Source organism: Anthonomus grandis, chromosome 2, assembly GCF_022605725.1.
Source record: "Anthonomus grandis grandis chromosome 2, icAntGran1.3, whole genome shotgun sequence".
Taxonomy (NCBI): domain Eukaryota; kingdom Metazoa; phylum Arthropoda; class Insecta; order Coleoptera; family Curculionidae; genus Anthonomus; species Anthonomus grandis.
The window spans coordinates 26,599,004-26,622,562 of NC_065547.1; the positions used below are offsets into that span (position 1 = coordinate 26,599,004).

The following is a 23,559-nucleotide window of genomic DNA, read 5'->3' on the forward strand; positions in this document are numbered from 1 at the left end:
TGTGCATTTGAAGGAACTATGGATCTTCTTTTATACCAGATCATCCAAAAACGAGAAGTTGACCCTTAGTTTAAACTTTTTTCTTTTAATTATTTTCACTTTGTGACAATGCGATCTCTTTACTTACCGTTATTTTTTGTATATGCCTATGTAAACCTATGTGGTCATATTTTATATCAGATCAATTAAACACCAGCAGTTCATTCTTGCTTGCACCTTCTTCTCTCAATTTCTTTTTCATTGCAGTGTGATATCTTTATCCACCAAAGTACGGTCCTTATTCAATTGGGTGCAATTTATATTATTTATATCAGATTATCTGAATACCAGAACTTGATCGTTGTTTTAAAGAGAGTTTATGTGGATTCATCTTCTCTTATAACATTGAAAGGCTAGAATTAGCATTGCCGTGAAACTATGGGCAGTTTTTTTGCTTGCAATATTTCTGATGCAATGCCAAATGTTTATGTAGAAATGGCAAAAAAACACACTTTATAATATCATAAAAATTTGTCACTTGTTTTAACAGAGGCAACACAATACTATTCCTTTTTAATAAAATATAAACCATTTTTTTTTCATAAAATATGATAAGATACTCTATAAAGAAATCAACATTCAAAGTTAAATGAATGTAGATAATGTATATTAGAGAAAAAGGCAGCAACATCGCAACGCCGCTCGATCGCATTGTTGATTCCACCAACACAATTTTATGAAAATTTTGTTCAATTTTAACGCTAAAAAACGCAGGCTGCAGTATTTACGATGAAGACTAACCTTGGTGGCCCGGAGCTGGTTATGGCAGGGAAAACATTGCCAATGAAATCATCTTTACATCTTCTAGGAGTCGAGGTCACCAACAGTGTGTCCTGGCATGACCACGTTGCCGAGGTCTGTTTATTCTACCGTTATTATCACGGTAAGTGCTCCTCTGAGCTGGCAGGCCTGATTCCACCCAGGGCTGTTCCGGCAAGAAGGACGCGTCTAGCAGTTGCGGCTCATCAACTTCGAGTCTACCTGCCTACGCCAAGGACGTCGCTGTATCGGGACTCATCTGGAGAACATCTTCTTTGTGGAACGGGCTTCCACCTCACATATTTCCCGACGCATACAACCTGCAGCGATTCAAGATAAATGCCCACAAATAACCTCGCGCAAGCACCACTCCAAGAGTGACATAGGACTTTCCTCTTGTGCTTGTTTTACCATAAAAAAAACACAAGTAATCTTTACCAGTAAGGTCGTCAAAAAATATTTATATGATAAATAATTATTAATAATACATTTTTATGAAAATGATAAATTTTATAATTATTATGGATTTCTTAATAAGTTTTTATTATTTTACGTTCATAACGACAGTTTTCCTTTGATATGATGTTATGACAATATCGATATTTACTTGTGAAAAGATCGACTTAAATTGCCTTTTTCCCATCGTGCGGTATAAACGGCACAAATTTTTACTATCGTAACAGTTCATTAAAATACTGAAATGACTCAACCTTTTTTCTTTTTAACTAAAAACTAAAGAAAAAAACACAGAACTTCACAAATGCCGAATGTAAACAGAAAGCCGTTTGTCAAGATTACATTTTGCAAGATGACATCAGCTTTGCCTGCGGTGTTGCCATTTCAAATTTTTTAGACACGGTTTTAGGAATAAGAATGTAAATATATTTTTTTTGAAGATGTTATTTTTGCGCTTACAATAACACGTTATTTTACTTTTAATTTTTAATCCAAAATCTCAATCAGTAAGTTAAATTAACATTATTATGTATAGCTGAAAATTTCCACTTTTGAAAATGTGTGTAAACTTGACAACAGAGAATCGATGAATATGTTTCTAAACAAAACATCCCCCTTACTCCTGTGCACATGTTAAACTCAAACAAAGTTGTTGCTTACTGATTCTAGCCTTTCAATATTCTAAGGATCTTCTCTTGAATATTTTCTTTCCTCGAGGGTTCGAAGTCACTTTACTGGTTCGAGAACTTTTTCGTAATATACATATCTTTATATTTCTAACCCCATTTATAATACTATTTTAGTTTATCACTCGTTTAGTTATTATTAGTATCAATATACTTAGCGGTTCTATTTCATATGGCCAGGAAAACCTGATTGCCTTCCTCAAATTTTGTCAAAGACATTCCTAACCTGTGATAATTTTTTTTATTGTAGGAACTGATCCATGATTTTAGAAGAAGCTTTTATGAATTTTAGAAAACTATAGCTTTTTTCTTTTCTAGTCTGGAAATCTTCGTGTCTTCCCTTTTTACAGAAATACGTTTGTTTATTTTGCACGCTTTTTCTCAAATGGATTCATTCTTGTTTGGCTATCACATTATTGAGAAATATTATCAATTAGCACAGTTTCTATTAGGAATGCAAAAAGAGCTGTGGTTTGAATGATCTTTCTTCCACTAAACGTATTTAAAAAATAACAAAATACAAAAGAAAATCAATGAATACAAAAATAGAAAACTACTGAGTGAAATATTTGGGAACATGGAACATAGATTATAAAAAAATCTTTTAACGCATTCTTTATTAAAATCGAAGTAGTTCCTAGATCGATAGCCGGCATCATAATCTATACTAAACAGGTGTATACCCACCATCGCCCATCGGAACCACCAATCCACCTTACAATAATGCTACTACCATCATCGAGCCAAGACCCGCTAAGGTAACCCACTGACCCAGTTCCTTCCTGCTTGTGGTACTGCTGACCAAGAACCACACACACACAAACAGATTCCTCATCAGTCTGCCGGCGGCACGAGCCCATCAGGGTACCTCTACTATATACCATCATCGTATCATTTTTCGGTACTTTCTTTTTCGATTATCTCTCTGGTTTTTTTTGGGGTACCTTCGTTCGTACATCCATAGTGTGTTAATTTAAGTGATTTTCGGTAATGGTATTCGGTGGTACCGATTTGTTTTATCGGTTAGAGCACTGACGATTATGGCATATTAATGTGTGAGTTGAACTGGTTTGGTTTTTTAGTGTTAAAGGTGTACAGTTAGGTATTGTTTTATGTGAGGCAAGGAACCAATTCACACGAGGATGGGTATTGATTAATTAGCATATAAACTAGTTGGCTTTTATTTTTATAATTTGGAGACAATTTCATTGTCCATGAATTTTATTTTATTATCTTTAAAACTTTATTATGACTTAAAAATATCCTTTTCTATTAGTTTTTTATATAAAATTTATAAGGTCATAATATAGATATTTTATGTTATCAAATATCTTTCATATCTTTATTACATTCTGCTGAATAATCAATTTGTCAGTTCTCAACCTTGGCATAAGTAATTCTATGCACATTTGTAAAACTTATCAGATATATATTTTATCCTATTTAACTAGTCTTATATCAAAACTAACGTTAATTTATCATTATTGAAACTCAGGATTATAGGAACTAATGTACCAACGCTGAATGACGTCTGTTCTTTACTAAAGAATATAACAAGATTAAGATTATTTAAACGTTCTCATACTACTAATTATGGCTATGGGTAATATTTATATTGAAAGCAAAGTGACGTTAATATTTTTTAGTAGATTACATTACATTACAATTATTATTGCTTTCTCCTCTTGCATCTCCGCTACTTTTCCATAGATAAGGTTATCCTAGAGAAAACAGCTATAGTTCAGGTGAAAGCACAACTATTTCAGTAGCATTCAGCCTAAAAAGTTCTGACTCAAACAGACCTCACTAAGGCCCTATCTCTAAATAATAGCTGACCCGAAGAACAGCTATAGCAAAACCTGAAAGGAAATATACAGTTAATATCAGTGGTACACGGATGTAAAGCATACCATTCGTACATATACATATATGGATAGGCAAGAATAAGGTACATAGAATCACTTTCCGAAAATCCTTCTGACATAGATCAATCTTAATATTCCTAGATCATATGTAAAAAAAATCCATACCATTGGCAGAATGTTTCTTCTATGTAAACCATTGGTAAATATTCTTAGAATATATTGGGCTGTTAAGAATTCACAGCACAATATTATTTTATATTCTTTTCTTATTTTCGTATTTCGTTAATCTTTTAAGACCAATTAACAGAAATTGTCATATTATAGATCGAATTCAAAACAACTTGTTTTATTTTGGGACTGCTCTTACTAAGCTTGGAATAAAAAACATGCTTTTCAAAGTTATAATAAGTGATATTATAACAGATCGTGTTTTCGTTCGTTACTTATAGGAAACCGCATAGAGGCGAAATTTTGCAACGTCGCGCGTGTACTAGTGCCTGCGATAGAGCACCGCCCCGGCCGGCCCGAGGACGGGATAAGTAAATATCTGACTTTCGTGGGAGCGGCGTCGTTTGGCGACAAAATGTCCCAAAATATTACGCGAAAATCCAGGCATTTTAAAATATTTATTCTAATGCGGGTTTTACAGAAACCCGCATAGAATTGTAATCTTAAAATGTTTATTATGCTGTGTTTTGCATAATAAAAATTAAAGCGTTATTCTAATAAAAAATAAAATATCAACTCTGATAAAAATATAATAAAAAATCAGAAATAAAACTCTAATAAACAAACTTAACAACATATCATTTTTTAAATAAAAGGCTGAAATAAACCGTCTTCTTTCGCTAAACAAAAACTTAACCTATCGTAAAAGCTATTTCGCACCTCCAAAAGAGTTTCAGGTAAAATGGAATTGGCAGCTTCGACAATTTTATTTCGCAACTCCTCTAAATTTGTTGGCCTACTAAATTTATGCTTGTAAATGGTCTGCTTAAGGTAACCCCATAGATAAAAGTCATTTGGAGACAAATCTGGAGATCTAGGAGGCCATTTAATATCGCCAGTCTCACTAATAAGGTGGTCAGGAAAAGTATTTGTTAAAAATTCTTTTATGAGCGTTATGAGCAGGACAGCCATCTTGCTGAAAATAAACCGATCCCAGGTCTACATCAGGTAGGATTTGAATGGCAGGAAGAACTTGGTTTTGCAGCAACTCAAGGTACTTTTGGGCGTTTAAAGTGCCATCAATAAAAAATGGCCCTATAACATTGTCGCCCAAAATACCTGCCCAAACATTCAATTTCTGAGGATACTGGGTACAAAACTGAAAACTTCTGTGCTCGTTTTCCTGAGACCAATAACGAACAATGGAAGGATTGTGTTTGCCATGTAATGGAAAAGAAGATTTATCAGAAAACAAAATATTTTTAAAAAAATATTCGTTTTCATTTGCCTTTTCCTATCATGGTTTCACATTCCATTCTTCGCCACTGGTCTTCAGGAAATATTTCCTGAGTTTTTGAATACTTGAAACATTTGTACCCATATTTTTTCCAGATACGAGCAACAGTTTTATTGCTCATTCCCAGTATCTCTCCAACACTTCTAGTGGACCGTGTCGAATCAAGTTCTAGGGTACTGCAAACCATTTCTTCCCGCCGTTCTATATTTTGGACCACTTCAACAGGTGGTTCTTGACGTTTTGTGTAGCATTTTTTACAATGAAGACAAAAAGATGTCTCAAAATTTGTAACTACATTTAAAACTGTTTTTGCACAAGGAATCGGTCTATTCTCAAATGTCACTGAAAACAAATCTCTACATTGTACTGCCGCATTACCTCCATAAAACCATTTAATTAGTTGAACTCTTTCGGTAGAGGTATAAACAGCCATAGTGAAAAAAACACGAAAATAACGCTCAAAAATTATTAATGCAACGTGCAGTAACACAGTAAAGTGAGGTCTGCTGACTCCCGGTTCAAAAAATAAAAGCGAAAAATTCCGCCGCCTGCAAGCCGCAACCAAGCGGTGTTGCCATTATTTTGGGTAATACGTAGCTGACGATAACACGATCTGTATACCAATGTTAAATAACATTCATACTTCAAATGAAATTATAATAATAATTCTATAAAATAAATCCTAAATAGTAGAAAGTAGCCAGAAGGCAAGTGATGGTTCACTATCTTGTATCAATATCCACATATCTGGAAAAATTGTGGTGTAAAGCTTGTGAATCGAGGACATCAATTTATCATTTTAAGTCCGAACCTAATACAAATGATTACAATTGACACTTAACTATTTTTTTGGGAAAAGAGATTTCAAATACTACATACTCGTGTTTTAGTTAAGGACTTGTGGGTACTAAACATGAATTTTAGATCACTTTATTCCAAACACAATTAAATTGGTTTTAAATTGGTTATTAACTAGATAAATGGGCCAGAAAAAAATCTAAAAGTTTACTTTCGTTAACGGCAAGATATCTTCAAATATATGGTTAAGACTTGGGTCTCTTCTAAGGGCACTTTCTAAAAGAAAAAGGTCTTACCTTACTTCTGCCCAATTTTAGCAAATCCTTTTAGCCAGAGTAAAGTAATTATAATCTTGTCTTATACTCAAATTACTTATACTTTTTTCCAAAACTTATGGCAAAGATTAAACAAATTATCTTATTTTGGTGAGACCGGCAAACTTTCGATGATCGGGGAAGTTCATAAATAGAAGGGCTCTACCACTATAATCTGGAATTATATTTATTAATAACCAATCTTGATAGTACAAATATTCAGAGTTATTTTAGTTATTTCTGGCATTGACCTTACAGCAAAATTGCTATTATTTTGATTTTTTATTACTTTGAGGAGCAGTACGCCAAACTAATTAATGATATAATAATACTAAATAGTTATTCTGATAGCTCCTTATTATTTTGTAGGTCTTACGACTATAATTCATTGAGTGTGCTCGAATCGAATGTAAAAAAATGCAGCCTTCCCAGTTCTTCTAAATTATACTTGAATACCTATTTTACTAAAAACAGGGGCCTCTATAGTAACAAATATTGTAAAATATCTTTATCTGCTTGCGTCAATTTATTAATAATTATGTCACTGTTATATATTTTATAGCTTAGTCATAGATAATGCTGTTTGAAGTCAACTTGGAATTTATTGTTGCACTCGTTAATTTTGTATAAACAGGTTCATTCGATATCAAACATAGTCACAATATGGCAAACATATTTAATATTGTAAGAATCTCTACAATACCTATAAGTCCAATCATTTAAATAGATTTTAAAATAACACTGGGGATAAGAAAATAAAACTAAGAGCGTTATTAAAATTCAATCCATGATCGTAAATTGGTACCACACAGAGTGCAAATCTGCAGCATTTCTTAGCATTCAAATCCATCGTTGATAATGCAAAAATCAATATTTCCATTTAAATCTGCCTTCTCAATTTAAAATAATCACTTACTCTGTCAAAGAAAGGCCTTGAGTAACTCTATTTATAAATCATATATTTAATACCTCTTCTCAGATAGTTTATCCATCAACTGAGTCTTAAGGATTAAAAAACGGTCATTAAGAGCATAAATTGGTAACAAACAAACTGATGTTATCACTCATCATGGCTGATTTTGAAAAATATTTTTTGGCATTCAAAACCATATCTTTGATTGAATAACTTATTAATAAGAAACAATAAGTATTTTTAAGTTTGAGTTACAAATATAAATCTTGTGAAGTATCTGGATGTTACGGTATTCATAGCTTAGCAGTTTTTCACGAGTTTTTTTAGTTAGGCACCAACAGAGGCCCATCATGCCTTGCTTTCCCAATTTATACATTAAAGGATTATGTACCCTGTCAAATGCCTCTAAGAAGTGTTTATAAATCATGTATTTAATTGAGCCCTCCTTCAAGTACTTAAAAAAAGACGAAGTTTTTCTGTCAATAAATAAGCCTTAAGCACCACGTTGACCCTTAACAAAAGATTAACGAAGAAGAAATTTAATCTCAGGTTTCAGCCTTTGAGAATTTACGACTCTGTGCTGTAACATTACTTGAATCAGTTAGAGACGAGTTACTAACATTATATCAAGTTCTTAGCTGGATCCAATATTACTGAAGTAAATATTAGCAGACTTCTCAGGCAGACCTACCACTTAAGCAGATTATCTCTAACTATTTTACGGAACCGCGGCCACTATGAATTATACTATTAAGAAACAATTGCAGCTTTATTCAACAACTCTAAAGTTCCTCAAAGTCAGTAGGCAGCAATATCGCTATATTACGTATACATTATACATTTATGTTGAACATAAAAAGGACTTGGAAATGGAAATAAATGTCAGCAAATATAAAATGTAAGTTAACATAATAGCATAGAAGAATATGATTATATATTAAGTGGCCAAGGGCGCTGACTTGTAATAAGTATGAAAACATTACACGAGTCAGAGATCTATCTTCTATACAAGTTATGTAAATTTTATATTTCAATTATTTATTTCTATTTCTCCATTTATATTTTTTTGGACATTTCTTGTTTGGTCAGCTCTGTAGATTTATCTTAAATTAGCTACCAAAATGTATTTTAGATTTTGTTTATTTATCTATTGGATTTTTCACCTATTAATTAATTAAAGATATTGTTACCTATTAGTGAAACAAGATTTTCCTATTGACTATATAAACCTTATTTAACCATAATTGAAGTTGCTGGAAAGGGCCACTTTAAAATTCTTACAGTACTGAGAAGATACTGAAATTACCCATACATTATTGCAAAACCATTGAGAATAAAATATTTTTGATGTAATGTGATTGAGAATGTTACCAGCTGCCTGATCTGAATCGAAGAAGCCAATGTCCAGTTGCAAGCTCTGAATGGAATAACATGCAGAAATCAAAAATTTAGTACATTTCTATTCATCAATTTATTAATCAATTAATCAATTGGATGGCTTGTATGTCCTTAAGATCAATAAGAGTGTGGAGATGTAGCTTAAACTAAGTTTTTCAAATATTGATCGTATGAACTAGTAAAATAAATCTTCATTAACGGACCCAAGTTGGAATAAACTAAAATGATGGTATGAAGGTAGAAATTTAGGAAATTTATTTATTAAATAAAATCCTTGAATTAGTGAAAGTGATACCGAACTTAACAATATATGAGAATAATAATAATAATAATAAATATTATTAAATTTTGTAAAACTCAATATGATTTTGCAGATATTTAATCAGAATGTCTTTCAATCTGTTTAAAATATTTACTCTTCTTATCTGTTGACAATATTTAGCAATGACTTTTCTTCTTTTCCTCGGATATTTTTTACAATTCTTATTCACATCAACTGTCAATCAGCTAATGTTAAGACTGCTGAATGCTGAACCATATCTTGAAGATTCTTTGATGACAAAGAAGTCAAGACCTTTCTGCTTTCAGAAATATTGTTACTCCTGTGCAGAAAAAATTAATTAATATAATACATTTAGCTTCCATCATTCATTCATTAAAATGTTTTCCGCGCTCTCTTGAGAATATATTCACTTATAACTTTGCTAAATATTCTAGAGTTTTTTTTTACCATTTTTGATTCATATAAACTGTTAACTAACAAATATTAAAGCTGAATGAATGTCGAACCGTACCTTCAATGCATCGAGATATTTCTACTTGCAGAATCATCTGTGATCCCAGTGCAAAAACAAATTGATATAATATACAGTGTGGTGACTTTTACTGGAATAAATTCAGTTAAAACTAATCAAAATTTATCTCGCAAAATTCCTGAGAGCCGTCGATTTTTGTTTAATTTTTTTCACATTTCAAGATAGTTTTTGTATTTTTTCACCTACAAAAGGGGGGTCCAAATTAACCCCAACTTTTTTTTTTTTCAAATGGAAAGCCACTTTTTTTAAACTGTCATTTAATAGAGCCCTTTTTCTTGATTAAATTGCCCTATTTACTTTTGTGATTATCTAAAGGAGAAATACGAAAAAAAAAATAAAAACCATTAAATTATTAAAAGTTGCATTTAATGTATAAGATGCTCAAAATGAGCACCATTTACTTGTTGGCAAAGCCCAAGACGATAATAAAATTCGTTTCTGACATTTTCTAACACTTCTGGAGGTATTTGTCGGATTTCTTTCCTAATACGTTCTTTGAGTTCGTCTAGGTTTCCTGGTTTGCTCATATAAATTTGACTTTTCAAATGTCCCCACAGAAAAAAATCAAGTGGGATGAGATCGGGAGAACGTGCCGGTCACTCGATTGCACCCCTTCTACCAATCCATCTGTTTGGAAAATTTTCATCTAAATACTGGCGTACATTATGGGCATAATGTGGGGGAGCACCATCTTGTTGCATCCAGATTCTTTCATCATACAAATCTGGATCGAACTGACTCAGATATAAGGCACGTAAGACTGGAACTAGTTCATGTTCAAGAAATTCTAGATATCTTTCCCCAGTTGAAGTATCATTGAAGAATATGGGCCCTATAACTTGCCTGCCAATTATGCCAGCCCAAACATTAGTTTTCTGGGGATATTGTGTATTAGTTTCCCTTACCCAGTGTGGGTTCTCGTCAGACCAGTAGCGACTGTTCTGCTTATTAACATGGCCATTTAGGGTGAATGTAGCCTCATCAGAAAAAAGGATCCACTCCGAAGATATGCGATTTTCGTCAATGGCGTTTATCATTAATTCTGAATAAGTGGACAACCTCTAGCTGAGTACGACTTCTGTCCCCATAATCAATCATCATTAAGATTCCATAACCAATCATCTTGTGGGATTTGGATAAATAAGGCATTTTTTCAATATAAGTTAACTTATTTAACAACTGGTTGAAATTAACTTTAACAGTGACACTACAACAATGTCAGGAAATGTCTCGATACCAATAAAATAAACAAACACGCCAAAAATTTACCAACACAAAATATTTCGAGACTTTTAATAATTTAATGGGTTTTTTTTTCGTATTTCTCCTTTAGATAATCACAAAAGTAAATAGGGCAATTTAATCAGGAAAAAGGGCTCTTTTCAATGAGAGTTTAAAAAAAGTGGCTTTCCATTTGAAAAAAAAGTTTGGGTTAATTTGGACCTCCCTGTAGGTGAAAAAATACAAAAACTATCGACGGGTCTCAGGAATTTTGCGAGATAAAATTTGATTAGTTAGAACTGAATTTATTCCAGTTAAAGTCACCACACTGTATAGCTATTGTAGGTTGTTCATTAAAATGTTTTCAGGGCTCTTGAAAATATTTACTAAAGACTTTGCTATATTTTCTGAGGTCCTTTTGGACAATTTTGATTTATAGCAGCATTAGAAGCTGCAAACCAGCTTGTATAAGGCTCACGAATGCCGAACCATACTTTTAATGCATCGGGATATTTCTCCTTTCGGAGTCATTATCATTCCTTTGCAGAAAACATAAGTTGATATAATAGTTTTAGCTTTCGTCGTGGATTCATCAAAATGTCTGCCGATTTTTTCAGAATATTTAGTAATTATTTGTCTTTTTTATACATTTCATTAATATAAACTCTCAATCAGCTGGTGTTAAGACTGAGGAATGCTAAATCATAAAAGTTTGATGCTTCGAAATATTTTTAATTTGAGAATTACTGTTACTGCTTAATAAAAATAACAAGCAAGTGTTTTTCTACCATTCAGCTTTTTATATTTTTCATCCAAAGTAACTTTTGACCTTCCCAGTTGGTTCGACTGGGTGAGTAATTTTCACAATTTCACGTCCCTCACATTCCTAAAAAAGAAGGGAGATGTCTATATTAAATGATGACTAAAAGTGATATTTTGCCCTACGAATTTAAATATTTCTGTTTATGTATGAGTAAACAAATATAAAAACTTTAAACTGCATGTTGTATATTAACGAAGCTGGTAATAATGGATAAGGAATTGTTGAGTTGTTTGCCGTTGTTTTTATATTTATACTGCTATTAATATAATAATCTTATATTTGAAGAAAAGCTTGATTCGATTGTGATATTATTAATTTTTCTTATGGTCGATATAACACTCTCTCTATGTTTATTGCTTAATAAGTCCCTAGCTAAGTACGAGATTACACAAATATAGAAATCTTATTATATGGCGCCTTTGTTTAAGTCTATAGAACGAGAGTGCCGCAGGAAATTAAAGGAGTATTTCCTTATAGATTAGCTATCTCTAGGATATGGAATAGTTTTGTTTGTAATCAACTGAAGGGAGCATATTATACACAAATAGCGTTTGTTAGATGAGAGAGAGAATGAATTTATTGGTAAAAGAGTTACTACTAATATTATGTAACAAATTTATATGAAATGGCACCAAGTAGATTCTATATAGAACGACTTCAAGGGCCTTTGATAGCGTCCACGATGTTTGGATATGACTGACCTGAGAGTTCTGTTAAATACTTGAAAAATATAGTGACTAATAGTGTTTATCAGGTAAGCACTATGCTCCAATGATTTTTAATTCTATCCTAACGATTAAAAAAATTTGACTAATACATGCACTACTCTAATTCATTTTATTTGCAACTGAAATAATCTGAAACGATCTAATGAAATATGCTTAACAAGAGATACGATCGATTTAGTTCATAGTCTAAATATAAATAAGTAACTAAAATCACAGTTGCTAAGAAAAATGATAAGAGTAAAAAAAGAAACAGCCAAACTAAAAAAATTCTCTTAATAGAACAATATGAATGATGATTCTAATGGTATTACCCTTTATGATAGATTAAAAGTAGTTAAGTGTGCGTATGTGTTATGGAGCCAGGCAATTACGCCAGGCGCTATTTCTGATAAGTAAAGTATTGATTACAATATATTACACGTAAAAGGTCATTTAGCATTATCGTCGTCATTAGAAGCTATTCAGGTAATCGATATCCTTCTGATATCTTTATTGGGGCCGGATGACTACGAGAGTATGATATGTAATTGCTTATTAAGTGTTTATGGTAAGCAATTTAGAATTGTGTTTAAGTGATATCTCATATTCCGTAAGTAATTTAAGAAAATGAAACCAAAAATAATGAATGAAATCTTCTAAATTGTAAATTAGGCCCGTAGCATAATCATAAACATGATCAACGTATTATTATTAGTCGTAGACTTTTATGTGGCAATGACCAATGTACCCGTTTTGCTAATAGGTGACTTTTTCTTGCGGCGTTAATATGATAAAGTTTCCGAGTTTTGAAACTCATAAAGATTTGTAAGTATTGACTGATGACCATATTTGATTTTGGAAAGAAATCAGGAATACCTTTGTAATTTTATATTGCTATTATCTCTTAAAGATGTAGCATCTTACTCATACTTAACCTAAAAACCTGCTAGGGACATTAAGGTATTTCGATTTAACTAAAGATCTTCAACCACTTTATCAATTGTGTAATTTAGTTTTCCTTATGTTCAGGAGGTTTAGTCGAAAATATTTTTCTAATTATTGAAGATTATTAGAGGGAGGAATTTGGAAGTGGATGGGAAACAGTCTGGACTACATTCTTAGAGACAAGGAATTAATTAGTTGGGACCTGCGTTGTATTTATGATCATAGATCCTGATACTTCCTTTATATCGTTCTTAATTCTAAAATTGTAGTAATCCATTTTTCATATAGTGTCCAGCTTAGCTATAATATAATACTTAATTATTATATGAAAAAAGACTTGCAATCTGATAAAGTAGCAGGACTGGTAGGAGGGAGAGAGGGTGGGCAGTATCCTTCAGATAGGCCAAAAAGTCGTTTTCGCTAACCTCTGAAACCCTGTCATTACCGCTGGCCATCCGAATCTTTTTAATCTACCTAAGTAGATGACCCGTCCTCTTAATGAGGAGAGAAGGCCTTTCTAGTTAAAGTGGAGTGGCTATAATGTAGTGGGTTGGGAAGGGCGGAAACACTTTTTTCCACAAATAAAAATGCCAATCTTTTTGTTAAGAGTTATGCATTTCGATGAGTTCACTCATCATCATCAGACTCTTACACTACATAGCTATGATGTTTACGTCTAAACATGTAGTTCCTAGTTTAATGTTTGTCAATTAATTTATTTAAAAGCAAATTAAACTAATGGGGCTATAAAACTTGGTCGGACTTTATTTTTTTAGCCTGCTTTGGGCGTAAAGATCACATTCGCGGATCTCAATGCTGCGCTGTGTCGGAATGTCGCTTTTAGTTCCTGAAGGATTACGTCCTCGCCCGACTGCATATTTGTGAATATTCCATTTGGCCCACCTGGCTTATATATATAGACAGAATTCACTATCTATCCGGCCAATTCCCAATCTGGCCATCGTCTACTGTCCTCTCTTTACTGCTTGTTAAGCTTTCAGCAATCTCTTAGCTGAAAGCTCACATTTTCTGTCCAATTTAAGAAGTGGTTTCCATAAGTTGAAATGTTTATATGCACGTGGAATAATCACTGACTATTATCTTTAAGGAAGGCCTAGCCCTACATCTAAGAAAGGGATATTCTTTTTTATGCAATCGTTTTATTGTTTCCTCTGTTTCCTCCTAAGTGTTATTATTTTATTTGTTATATTATTAATTTTAAGGCATTACCTGCTCCCTATAATATAAATACTCAAAGATGTCCACCTTTATTTACATTTCCTTTGATTTTATTTTTCTCTACCAGTTCATTTATTAGTTTATTGACCTGAGTCGGATTTCTCTAGTTGAAGAAATAGATTGCTATCGTTCTCATATTTACTTTTCTAATAAATTGTCTATATTAAATCGTGTTTCTGATGTGTTATTTTTATTTTCTTTCTAATAGGCACTTGAACTAGTAGATTTTCGCGGTCCATAGCATTCTACAGGGTGTTTCAGAACTATGGGATCAAACTTCTGGGGGTTGTTCAGTACAACAGAAGAATCCATTTGAGTATAGGAACCCATGTCCCGAAATGCGTCACTACGCCACTACGGCCCTAAGACGCATAAAAATTTAAAAAAAAACATTAATTACCTAAATAGGATCTGCTGCATTTATTTTTATATGTTGTACATGATACCATAACAACAATTGTTTAAAATCAACGCTTATCAATGTCAATTCTCAATGTCATGTTTAAAAATTTTATAGCTTACAATTTTTAAACATTAAACATTTATTACTAATGGAAAACTTTACTAATCAAGAATTGGCGGATATGCATTTGGCATACGGAGCAACAAACTGCAATGCACGAGCAGCATTGCGGTTGTATCATGAACGTTATCCCGAACGACAGCATCCTGGATAAAAAAAGTTTATTGCGGTTCATCGGCGGCTCGCTAAGACAGGTATGTTTAAGACCAAGATGCATGATACTGGTGTTGCTCGAACTGTAAGAACGGTAGAATTTGAAGAAAAGGTGCTTCAGCGAGTTGTCGATGAACCATCAAATAGCACACTTGATGTCGCTAAGAATATGAATACGAGTAACCCTTCTGTCTGGCGGATACTACACGAGCAACAACTCCATTCTTACCACTTCCAGAAAGTTCAAGGTATGACTGCAGCCGATTATCATCCTAGAGTTCAATTTTGTCGATGGTTTCTGGATCACATCATTGCACAATCAAATTTTTTACGATATGTTTTGTAGACCGATGAAGAGGCTTCAGAAGAGACGGTATTTTTAATAGTAGGAATAGCCATATTTGGGACGAAGAAAATCCTTATGCAATTTTTCCAAGAAAACATCAGAATCGTTGGTCTGTCAACTTATGGGCAGGCATTGTTGATGATTATTTAATTAGGCCATACCTTCTACCGGAACGGTTAACAGGACCTATTTATCTGCGTTTCTTGGACGAAGTTCTCCCAGAACTCCTTGAAAATGTTCCACTAAACGTTAGACAGCAAATGTGGTTTCAGCATGATGGAGCGCCGGCTCATTTTGCTGTACAAGTACGCGAGTATTTGGCTCGGCGGTGGGCACCATTGGATTGCCAGAGGTGGAGCACTTTCTTGGCCTCGTAGGTCACCCGATTTAACGTCGCTCGATTTTTTCTTGTGGGGACATGTAAAGTTTTTAGTCTACGAAACTCCAGTAGAATCAGAGCTAGACTTAATTAGACGAATAACAGCAGCATTTGAAATCATTCAAAACGAGGATCAAATTTTTAGTGTAGTCCACCGAAATCATGTGCGGCTTTAAATCGGTGTATTGAGGTTGAAGGAAGACATTTTGAACAATTGTTGTGATGGTATCATATACAAAGGGTAAAAATAAATGCATCAGATCCTATTTAGGTAATTAATATTTTTTTCTAAATTTAAACGCGTCTTAGGGTCGTAGTGGCGTAGTGACACATTTCTGGACATGGGTTCCTATACTCAAATGGATTCTACTGTTGCGCTGAACAACCCCTAGAAGTTTGATCCCATAGTTCTGAAACACTCTGTATATACTTATATCTAAGTGAAGATAAAGTGTACCTTAGATTATTCCAACTGCTTTGTTTTGCACTACTCGCAGCTTTTGACGAGGAAAATCTCTGCTCATGAGTCCAATGTAGATTTGATAGAGTCATCTAAACACCGCTGATAGTTGTTCGTTATTTGAACAAGAACTATCACTATGTTCCGAAAGTATCCTGATTTTTCCCGGGTTTGAGCTCTAATCTCCACTAATATCAATTCCAAACGTCTTTGCAATTCTTTGAATATTTTAATATTTAAAGTTCTTATCACGTGTGTCGTCAGCATATTGCAGCAAAGTATTAATTTGTGGAATAATGTGAAATGTGGAATAACTCTGCTTTAATGAGTTTATAGATTAAACTGTCGTGTTAAATGCCTGACTAATATTTGAAAACACAGCCTTGTAAGAATCTAGGAATAGAACCCGCAGAGTGATGTGTCCGATCTATTATGCTATCTATAGAAAAGATTTTTCATATATATCGGCTTAGTCAATGGTTTAAAAAACATATTTTTGAATTGTTTATATTGCTAAGACAAAGGAAGATCAGGCATTCATGACACTTTGCGAGTTTGTGACGCGTTACATATTTTAGAATGTTTTAGGAATTATTTAGACATGTTTCCCATCGACGAATTTTAACATCTTCTCTCCTGTGGTTGGTTCTTTTCCTTGTCACAAGTATAACTATCAAGTTGACACTTAACTTAATTTTTTTTATTTCTTTCTAGTGACCAATCTTCAGAAAAACCCAGTGACTCTTCAAATATACTGTTAATAGAAAAACACAAATTAATTCCGCCATGAAAATTCTATCGCAGTGCCTCGTAGCTTTTTTCTTCCTTTACAACACGTTTCAAATGGCGAACGCGGATGTTGGAGAAAGAAGCGGTACCAGAGGTAAGTACCAAAACCAGTATTACATACTCGTACTGGTCTTTATCATATCTGCTTGAAAAAGAAACAATAATTATTTTATCAGACTAAACAGTTTCGATTGTCAAATAGGGCGTGCGAGAGATAGCGCAGACATGATGGTACCACCAGTTATTGCATAATGTAATTATATATATTAAACAAAACAGTTAAATAAACCTGCTTAACGAGTACTGCATTAAGATTTTGTACGGTTTGGATTGAGGCAAGGACTTTATTCATCAAATTATGCTAATTGGGATGTGTTTGATTACGGGTTGACATAATTGCTGTAAAATGAAAAAAAATACGGCCGACAGTTTTGAATCTTTCTCGAAATTAATTAATTGGGTGTATGCGTATGACTTTTTATAAGGACAATTTACTTATTAATAGATAAGAAAAAATCGCGAAAATTAAAGCCGTGTTGAACTGAATAGTTTTTCTTATAATCTTAATCCATATAAGTTTCGAGGAAAGAAATTATAGTAAAATCATGAAAAACCAAAAGCAAAATTGCTTAAGCGCACAATACATACATTTTAATGCATTGCATTTGTATAAAGAAGTTAAATAAACAAATATATTTCTAAGATAAAAAGATATGCTTAAAATATATTTTTCAAGATAAATTGTGATGAAAATGTCAAAATCTTAAAATGTATAAATGTCAAAGTGAGTCCGGTATCTAAGGTTATCACTATTCTTTAGAAATTAGAGATTTTTTTAAAAGAAATAATAGATATTTTCTAAGTTCCTTTGATAGCTCACACCTGTACGTCTTGATCAAGATGAATCCCTAGAAATTTGAGAAAGCCATTAACTTTCCTATTATATAGTCCTCGACTATTCTACCTTCATGTAATTTAGTGCATTATTTTGACGGTGAGTTTGTAATATCGTCAGCCACAGAGGTATTATCATTGGTGTATAGAAATATTTGTAATGTTTGAATAACAGAAGTGATATACTTTCATGCATTGATGAGGAAACCTATTTGCTCAGAGTAGAGAGGTCGTTTTTTAAATATTGACAAGAAAATTTTAGAGTGACTGTTTTGTGCAAGTTGTTATTTATCAAAAATATTTAAATGGGGAATTTTAACATTCCCATTACCAGCATCTTTTTATATGGGGAACTTGATTCATCAAACTGAGACAGATCTCTAATAATATAAACAAATTCTGCTGAAGGTATTTTAATGATGCGTGAAAAAAGTATTCTTGGTCTAAATTCATGAGTTTCATCTCGTAGTCTGATGTTTCGTTTCATTCCTTATTCAATAGAGACTGTAAATATCACTATAATATTCGATTTGGCTCATATTTCGGTTAATCTTAATTACTATTAATTACCAATAATAAAATTTTTATCATATATTAATCAAGAAATGGATTCTGGATGATGTACAATGAAGGCCAAGCGAGAAAAAAGTCTTCATAAAAAGCTTAAAATAACTTCAATTTAGCGACCGATATAGCACTTTAACAAGAAATTCTTTAAAGATCGATAAGAAATTTCCTTAGGAAAATACTACTGACTTATTTCATATCAGGGGTAGGTTAAAAAATAATGAAGCTGGGATAAAATATTAAACAGAATCACGTTTGGGAATACGTCCGTATTTTATCAGGCGCTGAAGAGGTGAAAGGCGCTTTTTAGATGTAACTGTTGTAAAGTGTATAGTACTTACCGACAAAGTGATTTGGTGTAGAAACAGCCTATATAGTAGAACTTATTTAGTATTTTTTCCAAGATACGTTAACATTCTGGAGCAGTTGGAATGTACGTTTAAGACTTAGACGATATTACATTCCAAAAAGAGCTCGCCCTCATATTGCAGCTTCAATATTTTCTTATAGTCTGATCATTCACTCATCGAACAGATCTTAGGATTATCTCAGGATCATACATCATATGATATGACTAGAAGAGTAGCTACAGACGTTTTTTTTTTTAAGTCCTTATGTTAAACTTGTGCAAATCCAAAAGCGATTAATATTATATGGGTTAGGTTTATTATTGTATTAACTAAAAGTAGCTTTTTAGATAGACTTTACCTGTCTGATAGTTTTTGTTCCTCTTATTTTTTTTTTTAAGTTTTATTATTATTCTAGATACTATTGATACCCTGCGGTTGTTCTTTTTTTGGTTGGAATATCATTGTCATGTATATTAACTTTATTTGTTTAAACAGAAAGTAGCATAAAGTTGGAAAAAATGTGGTGGTGGTATATAACTACTATAGCTGCTCATAGAGTCTCTAATATTCCCTAAATTCTTTTTACTAAAGCCGATTAATTAATACAGCAAGATAGTGACAAATCTCTAGTCTTTTGAAGATCAAGTTCTGGTGATACTAGAAGGCAGCGAAAGAAATTTTTCCCCTATAGTAAGCCTGAATCTTTTACGAAGACAATTGATCATATTGAGTAAAACAAGGAATTGCATTCAAATGAATCCAATGCAGCAATGCAGCTAAAAAACTATGGATAAAGGAATTGCGGTTCGTGTGTTTGTTGTACCTAACTCCATGAAGAATAAGTAGTCTGTCTCGTCCTAGTTTTTTATCGAAAAACAATACATCAGTGCTTATTAAAATTACTATGAAATCAAATTCATCTCTAATGATGAAATCTGCTTTAAATTTTTAGTGACAGTCTAGTCTTTCACGCATTGAATTACATAAAAAAAGTGAATATCTAAAAGGGTTTGTTAAAAATCGTGCCACAAAATCAAAGATTCCTAGCGTGCGACTTGTACTATCAGTGAAGCCATGTGGGACCTTGTAAAATATTCTATATGAGATATAATTGTGATGACAGGCAATCTATTTGATAGATCATAGGGTATAATCGAGATAGACGAAGATATAATAGGAATAAGGAACAACATAGATCGGGACTCCAAACAATTATTAAGTTACCATTGTATTTATAGAAAAATGCATTAGTTAAAATACATTTCGATTAGAACATCTTGCCATTACTGGTGTTATAATGCGAAGATCTGAAAAAACTGATGTAGAGCGATGAGATGAAAAAATGCTGTTTTGCGTCTACATGTCTATCTTCAAGCATGGGTTACAAAGTTTAGTCCATCAAGTTAAAAGTTTTTTCATATTTTATCACTAATTAAATTTGTTCATGTCCCTGCAAAGTCATTATAAACTTTCAACTGAAGCATAAAGTGTGTACAGATAGTGTATAATAACAAAAACCAGATATCAATTTTATGCCGAGAAAGACTTAATTAGTTACCTAATTATTCTGGTTTAGAATGAATTAGCTCTAATAAGGTAAATACGAACGAATTCCTATAAAGTGTGATTGATGTTTGGTGAAAGCTACCAGGGTTGGTGAAAAGGAACTTCTAGATATACTTGCTGGACGAGAGGTAGAACAGCAAAATCAGAGTCTGTATACTTATCATTATGTCTACTTAAAAATGTACTAAAAAAGATAGATGGGGATAAAAAAAGAACTCAACTAAAAAAAATTATCTGAGAAATCAAACCCTAAAATATTGTCATGACTGAAAGCTTTAAGAAAACAACTTGAATCTTCCGCACGAATAAAGCTTTTAACATTTTTTCCGCAAAGTACTAAATGGGATTCTCTACCAAGTAAAGTCTGATGTTTTACGCAGAATGAAAAGAGAAAGTTACCATCATAAAACTGAAAAAATGACGATTTTTATCAACGCGTGCGGTAAAATGCGTTTTGTCGCCGACGTTCCCATTTCGCTGCGGGAAACCGTTATATAGCTATTATATTATTATTATACACATCACTTTGCTTTGAATAACAATAGTTACTTTTATTGCCGGGTTGACAATGTCGTCTTTCTGTTTTATGGATATTATATATTTACTTTTTGCAAATAGAGAAATTAAATACTTTCGAGAAATTAGTGTTATGACCTTTTTTTTCGGAAGGATGTCATACTGTGTCACCGTTTTGCGTTTTTAATGTCTGTTAATATATGATGTTGTTTAATCTTTTAGTTAGTAATCCAACTTAAAAAATGTATTTTTATCTCGACCTAATCTTATAGAGGCGAGCAATAATAAACGTAAAGCGACAGCTAAACTTTGAAATTGAGTAATTATGAAAGTGAGTAGTTTCTCTAGGGGAGACCGGGGCAGGTTGTAACAATTTATGGTTTATTTTTATTGTAGCAAAAACTTTTTGTCTTACAAATTTCGTATTTTCCTACCATATTCTACAAACCTTTATAAATGTTATAAGAGACTTAATTTTTTATTTACTATAGTATTATTTTTAAAGTATCAAAAATAAAGCAGGCATGATTTTGGTACAATTTACCCCGCCCTTGGGGTAAGTTGTAACATCGTTTTCTACTTTAGAAAACTAGCTTAAATTATAGTTAAAGCAATCAGTATGAACATTTTGCTTAACAGGAAAAAAATAAAATGAAAATAGCTACAAAATAAACATTTTTTTTAAAACATGCAATAGTCTAACAAAAGAAAACAAAAATAAAATTTTAACAAAATTTCAATAATATAATCTTCTTATATCAATAGCTTTTTAACGTAATAAGAAAAAACATAACTCAAATAAAGATAAAGTTCAAAATATGCATTTGTAGAACCAACAAACATTTTATTCGTCGTCTGAGTCACAGTGATGACATATATAGAATCCGAGATCACCGGGAGTGCACTCATCGTGTGCCCACTGCTTACATGTTTTGCATTTAATCCATCCTTCTCCTGGTTTGCTATTAGAAAATTTCTCGCAGCAAACAATGCAAATTGTATCGTCTTCATCGTCAGAAGACTGAAGAACCTTTGAAGTTTTTCTTTAGTTTCCGACTTTAAAGCCTCCAGTTCGGGCGTATTAGTTACAACAGCAGACTTTCGTTTTTTCCGGCCTCTAGTTGGTTGTTTTTTTGGCGCAGACTTTGCTCTCACTGCTGCTGGAGAAAAACTTAGCATCAAAGTAATTTCACAGAAAACGTGATTAGATGATATAGCATGAGAGGTAGAAGCCAAGTCTTCAATCGCAGGTGTTAAAGAACTTTGATTTCCTAAGGCACAACCATCATCAGGCACGGGCGGGATATCAGGCGGTACTTCTTCATGTTGACAGTCTTCTTGTACGTACGGTCGATCAGTTACACTGGATGGCAAAAAATTATCTTCTCCAAAAATGTTCCTGTTAAATGATTCAATTCCAGTACATTGAAAGCCTTTGGTAATGTTATTTTGTGAAAGTGCTAAAGGAAATGCCTCACGAGCAAGTCCTGGAATATCATATATTGTCATAGATTTTCCAGGATGATTACGCATCCAGGAGTCTTGTTGAGCCGTCATATATATTTTTTAAGGGACCATAAACTGACCGGTCAAGAGGCTGGAGGCGATGGGAACAATGAGGTGGAAATTATAATAACACAACTCCATTTTCTCTGGCAAATTTAACAGTTTTATATGCCACGTGAGATTCATGGTTATCCAGTAGTAGTAGGATGGGTTTTTCGGTAGAGGGCCGAACATTTGAAATACAGTGTTGAATAAATATAAAAAAGTCATCAACACTCATCCAACCTGATCCATTGTCAGCTCCAATGCACCCTGGCGGACCATCTTGAATAAAGTGATCCTGAAAGCGCTTTCGAGGAAATAGAAACATCGGCGGGACGTGGTTACCAATAGCGCTTACTGCAATGGATAGAGTTACTAGAACCCCTCTTTCACTGGATGTTATACCCCAACTTGTTTTGTGCCTTTTTCGACTATAACTTTTCCTATCCTTTGAACTCTAGTCAGTCCAGTTTCATCCAGATTCCATATGTCAGATGGAACAAATTGAAGTCTGTCCCGGATATTAGCAAGTTTGTCATAAAACAAATCAACATTTGTCTTATTAAAGTTTGTCACACGTCCAATACTGGTTTCCTCGGGAACTCGAATGTATAAATTAGGATGTTTTTTAAGAAAATTCGTTAGCCAATCTTCGCCCGCTGTCTTACTTTTGGACCATGACTCAGGCACTTTAACTTTAAATGCCATAGCACAATCATAAGCTAATTTTCTTACCTGTTTTGGAGAGAGACCAAAATAAATTCTTGCGCACCGCTTAATATAAAGCTCAAGTTCATTCATTTGGGCATCTGTAAATATTTGTTTGTGTTTACTATACCCAAACTTTTCTAATAAGACATGATTAGTATTATTATTATCCTTTTTCTCTTTAATTTTCTTAACATATCTGCTAAGTGTTACATGACAAATTTTAAGATCTTTTGCTACTGATCGAATGGATTCCATATCTTCTTTGGATGTCTCACCCCTACTTGTTTCTTATAGCTTTTCATGCTAAAATTAAA

General features: G+C 33.0%; 1 protein-coding gene across 3 annotated transcripts in view; it reads left to right on the plus strand.

The window, feature by feature from the left end:
- Positions 1-2,753: 2,753 nt before the first annotated feature.
- The window catches only part of LOC126750217 (serine protease filzig), a 66,909-nt gene continuing 46,103 nt past the window's right edge, over positions 2,754-23,559 (plus strand). For 2 of the 3 annotated variants that reach the window (XM_050459761.1, XM_050459763.1), the window contains exons 1-2: positions 2,754-2,995; positions 17,019-17,187. In XM_050459761.1, coding sequence (XP_050315718.1) covers positions 17,091-17,187 — 97 coding nt within the window. In that variant the 5' untranslated portion in view covers positions 2,754-2,995; positions 17,019-17,090. Of the gene's footprint in view, positions 3,043-17,018; positions 17,188-23,559 lie in introns of all 3 variants that reach the window. The other variant, XM_050459762.1, reaches the window with a different exon arrangement.